General features: G+C 64.0%; 1 protein-coding gene across 2 annotated transcripts in view; it reads left to right on the top strand.

Moving 5' to 3' along the window:
• Positions 1-327: 327 nt before the first annotated feature.
• The window catches only part of PLCD3 (phospholipase C delta 3), a 12,263-nt gene continuing 6,590 nt past the window's right edge, over positions 328-6,000 (top strand). The window contains exons 1-5 of one of the 2 annotated variants that reach the window (XM_063403905.1): positions 328-625; positions 3,114-3,275; positions 4,426-4,727; positions 4,814-4,943; positions 5,401-5,626. In XM_063403905.1, the coding sequence (XP_063259975.1) occupies positions 3,132-3,275; positions 4,426-4,727; positions 4,814-4,943; positions 5,401-5,626 (802 nt within the window). In that variant the 5' untranslated portion in view covers positions 328-625; positions 3,114-3,131. The remainder of the gene's footprint in view (positions 626-3,113; positions 3,276-4,425; positions 4,728-4,813; positions 4,944-5,400; positions 5,627-6,000) is intronic. The other variant, XM_063403904.1, reaches the window with a different exon arrangement.

Genomic DNA, 6,000 nt, shown 5'->3' with positions numbered 1-6,000 from the left:
GGTGGCCCCGGGCAGAGCGGGGTCCCTGGTGGTGACCGCTGTGTCTCTTGGGCGGGTCCCCGGTGCGGGCGGACCTGCGGGGAGCAGTGGGGACTCCCGGTCTGTCCCGGGACCGGCAGGAACGAATACCGGGGTGCCCGTCGGGACCCGGCCCGTTCCCGGTGCTGAAGCAGTCCCGGTGCAGGTCGAGCCCCGAGCAGCCCGGATCCGGGGCGGTCCCACCCCGGGCAGCCCCGGCAGCCCCGCTCGCCCCGGGCCGGCACAAACGGTTAACAGCGCCCGGGAGCCGTGTGGCTCCTCCCGGTCCCTCCCTGCGGCCGGCCCCGGTCACGGCCCGGCCGCCCAGCCCCAGTCCAGCCCCAGTCCCGACCTCCGCCACCGCCCAGCCCGGTTACACCGGCCGGGGGCACCGGGCGTGCCGGGAGCAGCAGAACTATCCGGGGCACCGGCGGCACCTGGAGCACCTGGAGCACCGGAGTCCCGGGAACACCGGGAAACCGGCGGTACCGGGGGTCCCGCGTCATGATCTGCGGCAGGAAGGCGCGTCCCGCCGCCGGGCAGCTCCGCGCCCCGTCAGACGGTGCCGGTGGCTCCTGCCGGCCCGGGAGGGCTCTGAAGAAAATGGGTGAGTTCGGGGGGAACCGGGCAGAAACTCCGTCGGGGCTGTGCCAGAGGGGTCCGGGAGGGATCTCCGTGCCTGGGAGGGTCCCGAAGTGGGTGGGGACCCTTGCAGCAGGAATAGGTACCCATGGCAGGGTGGGGGCCCCCATGGCAGGGTGGGGGCCCCCAGGGACAGAAGGGCCCCCCTGGTAGGGAGGGTCCCCCGGGTGGACGGGTTCCCTCACACAGGGAAGGGTCCCCTGGGATGGGAGGGGTCCCCAAGGCCACCCCAAAATAGCTGTGTATCGCCCCAGCCGTTGGGGGACAGCAGGGTCAGGGTTTGGCCACATCACAGGTGACAGGAGCCCCCTTGCTCAGGGTATTTCCTGTCCCCAAGGCTCAGGTCCCACTCCCTGGGATGGTCCCCAACACCCTGCCTCAGTTTCCCCACTCAGGGGTGCTGCCCAGGCACAGTGGGCACCTGGGGTTTGCTAGCCTAAGCAGGGGCAGTGGGTGCCCTGCAGGGCCAGGGTGTGTCCCTGGGAGCGGCCAGCCTGGTCCGCAGGGGGAGCAGTGGGAAGGGCCAGCTCTGGCCTTGTGCCCGTGGCTTTGGACACGGGGCTGTGTGCCTTGCAGCTCCATGTGTCCGTGTGTGTCTGTGTGTCCTGTGTCTGTCTGTGTGTCCCTGTGTCCGTCTGTCCCTGCACCTCTATATCCGTCATCTGTGTGTCCATCTGTCCCTGCATCCCAGCACCTGTATGTCCATGCATCCCTCAGTGCCTTGGAGCACCCACCCCTGTATCCTTGCACCACCATGTGTCTGCCTGTCCATGCACCCCAAAGCTTGCACATCCACATGGCCACATGTCCATGAGTCCTGGCAGCAGTGCATCCATGCACCTGTGCATCCATGCATCCCTGCTCCCATGTCTCCATGCATCTGTGTATCAGTGCATCCCTGTGTCCTCGTGCACCTGTGATTCCACGTGACTGAGCATCTGTGTCCATGCATCCACATGTGCAGGTATCCATGCACCCGTGCACCTGTGGATCCACCTACCTGAACATCCATGTGTTCATCTGTCCCTGCATCTGCAGATCCGTGTACCCATACATGCCTGCATCTCTTCATCCATGCATCCCTGTGTCCTTGTGTCTGTGCCTCCACGTGCACAATGCACCCTGTGCATCCACACACCTGTGCCCGTGGATGTGACATTCCAGGTGTCCATCCCTGTGCCCATGGACCTGTGCCCATGTGTGCACACCCCCCTGCATCCCTGCCAGTGTCCATACCTGCCCTCCATCCTGCACCTTGGAGGTGCTGGCAGCCACCCCGAGGCCGTGGCTGGCTCAGGATGTCCCTGGGAGCCCCAAAACCCTTTCCCATCCCAGGAGTGGAATCTCCATCCAGAGCAGGATGTGGCTACTGGAGATGTTAGGAATGACTGCCAAAACAAAAAAGGGAGGAAATAACCACTCTGTGAATAGATGGAAAAGTCCTGGCTGAGGCATGGGCCCGCGAGTCCCCCGAGTCCACCCTGTCATTGTTCCCAGCCTGAGCTCTGCTGCTGGCACCGTCCTGGCACTCTCCATGCAGGATCTGGGAGGCTTTGCTGGGATTTAGCAGCTGGGCTGTGCCACTGCTGTGTCCTGTCCTGTCCCCCCTGACCAGCCACACTGTGCTCCAAAGGGGCCCAAGGGGAGGGGCTGGTCCTGTCTGTCCTCTTCTGCCTGTCCTGTCCCATTCCAGCCCATTCTTGTTCCATCCCGTCTGTCCCATCACATCCCATGCTGCCCTGTCTGCCCTGTCCTATGGTGTCCTATGGTGTCCCATGCCATCCCATCCCAGCCCATTCTGCCCCATCTCAACCTGTTTGCTCCACTCCATCCCATCTCCTCTGTCCCATGTGCCCCATCCTGTCCCTGCCTGCCCTGTCCCACCCTGTCCTGTCATGTTTGTCCTGCCCACTCTGTCCCATTCAGTCCAGTCTGCCCCACCCCTTCCTGTCCAATCCTACCTGTCCCATCTTGTCCCATCTTGTCCCATCTGCATTGTCACATTGTGCCATTCACATCCCATCCCATCTTGTCCCATCTTGTCCCATCTTGTCCCATCTTGTCCCATCTGCATTGTCACATTGTGCCATTCACATCCCATCCCATCAGCCTGTCCTGTCCATCTCACCCTCTCCTGTCCCATCCCATCCCATCCCATCCCATCCCATCCCATCCCATCCCATCCCATCCCATCCCATCCCATCCCATCCCATCCCATCCCATCCCATCCCATCCCATCCCATCCCATCCCATCCCATCCCATCCCATCCCATCCCATCCCATCCCTCCTGTTCCTCCTGTCCCTTTTGTCCCATGCCATCCCACAGGATACAGATGTGCACACAGATGTGCACCAACCCCCCCCTCCCAGCCCGAACCCCCAGTGCCCCCTTAGACCCTGCAGTACCCCCAGTGCCCCCAGAGCCCCCGGCAGCCCAGGCTGGTCCCCGCAGGCCTGACGGAGGACGAGGATGTGCAGCGGATGCTCCAGGGGTCCCTGCTGTGGAAGGTCAAGGCCAAGGGGGGCTACAGGGAGCGGCTGTTCCGCCTGCAGGAGGACGGGGTCACCGTCTGCTTCGAGGGACGCTTCAGGCGCACCCACTCTCCCCAGAGCTGTGAGTGCTGGCACTGTCCCGTGGGGCTTGGGGACACTGGGGCACATCCTGCACTGCCATGAGCTGCAGGGAGGGGCAGGACCTGGGCAGTGCCCCAAACCCACCCCTAGACCCCCAACAAGGACCTAGACTCACCAGGGACCTGAATCCCAATCCAGGACCTAGTCCACAGCCTGAGACCTGGACTCCCACACAGAATCCCGACACCATGTGAGACCCACACCCCAATCCAGGAGTCCCACTTGGGATCCAGACCCTACACCAGGACCTGGACCCTCACCCAGGACCCCAATCCATTTCCAGCATCCAGAACCCCACCTGGAGCCCCACCTTGGACCCTGACCACAGCCCACTTCCCAGACCCCCACCCAAGACCTGGATCCTCACCCAGAACACAGACCTCTCCTGAGTTCCAGACCCCAACCCAGGACCCAGACCCCAGCCCACAACCCAAATCCCCTAATAAGAACCCACTCTGGGACATGGAACTCCACAACCCAGACCCCACCCAGACCCCCACCTGTGACCTAGATGCCTCCTGGGACCCAGATCCCTGCCTGGATCTCCACCTGTGACCTGGACCCCAGATCCCCACCCAGCACCCAGACATCCCCAGCACTCAGACCCCAGTCCAGGACCCAGACTCCCACCCAGCAGCCAGATCCCAACCCAGGACCTGCATCCCAAGCCTGGGATCCAGACCTTCACCCGAGATATGAATCCAGCCCAGAATATGGACCCTCACCCTGTCCTTGAACTCCAACAGTGAACACGCAGTGGCTCCCAGAGCCCTCCAACACTTCCCAGTGCCTCCCAGTACACCCCATGCGCAGCTGTAAGAGCCCCCACCCCTCCCCACCCGCCCTGGGGTCAGCACAAGGTCCCGTCTCCATCCCGGCCAGACTCTGTCCCCCTCCCCGGCGTCACCCGCCTCTTCCCACCCTCTCATCTGGGATGGGAGCCTGAAGCTGGCACCGCTGCAGGGCGGCTCCATCCCGTGCCAGCGTCCCCGTCCCCGCAGGGACAGCGGCCACGGCTCCTGTCTCGCCTGGGATTAGCGGGTTAAGCCCGGCTGAGGCAGCGGCAGGAGCCGAGCCCTGTCCCCTGCGGGGACGCGCGGGTGTCCCTCAGCAGCCGGGCTGTCTTGCAGGATGCCCGCGGGTGGGTGACCCGCCGGGGGAGCGCGCCCATCGTCCCTCCCCACCCCGCGCGTGTCCCCGCAGTCTCGGTGGCGCACATCGAGCGGGTGCGCGAGGGTCGCCAGTCCGAGGGGCTGCGCCAGCACGGGGCCGCCTTCCCCGAGCGCCACTGCTTCACCCTCGCCTTCAAGGGCCGCCGCAAGAACCTCGACCTGGCCGCCCGCGGCGAGGAGGACGCCCGGCACTGGGTGCAGGGGCTCACCAAGCTGATGGGGCGGCTGCAGGCCATGAGCCAGATGGAGAAGCTCGACCAGTATCCTTCGAGGGAGCTCTGGGGGCTCGGGGACAGGGTGGAGACAGCTGCGAGTGACGCCAGGAGGTTTCCTTATCCTGGTGCAGTTGGATCCATGGGGTCCTGCAGCGAGCAGACAGGAACAAGGACAACAAGATGTCCTTCAGGGAGGTGAAGAGCATGCTGAGGATGCTCAACATCGACATGGACGATGTCTACGCCTCCAAGCTCTTCAAGGTACCCGTCCTGGGCTGCACCAGCCGCTGTGCCCGCTGCTGTCACCACCTTCCCCAGCACAGAGGACTGACAAACTCCTCACACCAAAGCCACCCACTGCCACCAGTGGCTGGGTGCCACCAGGAGCACATGGTGGAGAGGGGTGAGGTGGGATGAGCTGTTCCAGCCACTGTTCCATGTGTCCCCAAGGTGGGACATTTCTTCCCCGTGGAGAGCTGTCCCTCTGGACATCTCCCAAGGTCCCTTTCCACCTAGGGAAACTGAGGCACAGAGTTCTGCTCTGCTTCCTCCCAGAGTGGAGGGTCAGATGGGAGAACAGAGGGGACAGCAGCTGAGCCCCCCAAACTCATCCCACGTGCACTGCCAGCTCCAGGGGACAGGCAGCACAAGGCAGGGGGTGGCTGTACCCCATCCACACAGGGAGGGGACAGTCCCTGGGGTTGGCCTGTCCCATCAGGAGTGTGACCACTCGGGCAACGAGCGCCTGGAGGGCCGCGAGCTGGAGGAGTTCTGCCGGCGGCTGCTGCGGCGGCCGGAGCTGGAGGAGCTCTTCGGGCGCTACTCGGGCGAGGACCGGGTCCTGTCGGCCGAGGAGCTGCAGGATTTCCTGCGGGATCAGGGCGAGGACTGCAGCCTGCGCCAGGCCCGCGCCATCATCCGCACCTACGAGCTCAACGAGAAGGGTATGGTGAGGTGTGGGACCGTGGGACGGGCACTGCTGGAGCCACGGGAGGGCATGGATATGGGGATGGGGCTCTGATTGGTGGCATCACCCCCCCAAATGGGTGTGGGGTCCTCCAAGGCTTCTGTTCCTGTCCTGGTGCCCATTCCCAGGGTGCCCCCCATCCAACACAGGGCCTGGCTGGTACCTGGTGGATGTGACACTGTGGGGACAGGGGGTGTGAAGGTGGGAATGAGACTCCCATGTCTCATGGGTGGTGTGATGCCAGCTCTGGTATGAATGTGACACTGCTAAGGGACTTCTGTCTTCCTCGGGTCCCACCATGGCAGGTCCAGGGTGAACACAGCACTAGGAGGAGAGGGGACATCATGGTAG

Source organism: Prinia subflava, chromosome 8 (assembly GCF_021018805.1).
Source record: "Prinia subflava isolate CZ2003 ecotype Zambia chromosome 8, Cam_Psub_1.2, whole genome shotgun sequence".
NCBI lineage: Eukaryota > Metazoa > Chordata > Aves > Passeriformes > Cisticolidae > Prinia > Prinia subflava.
The sequence above is the reverse complement of the archived record's forward strand: the minus strand, read 5'-3'. Positions and strand labels throughout refer to the sequence as shown.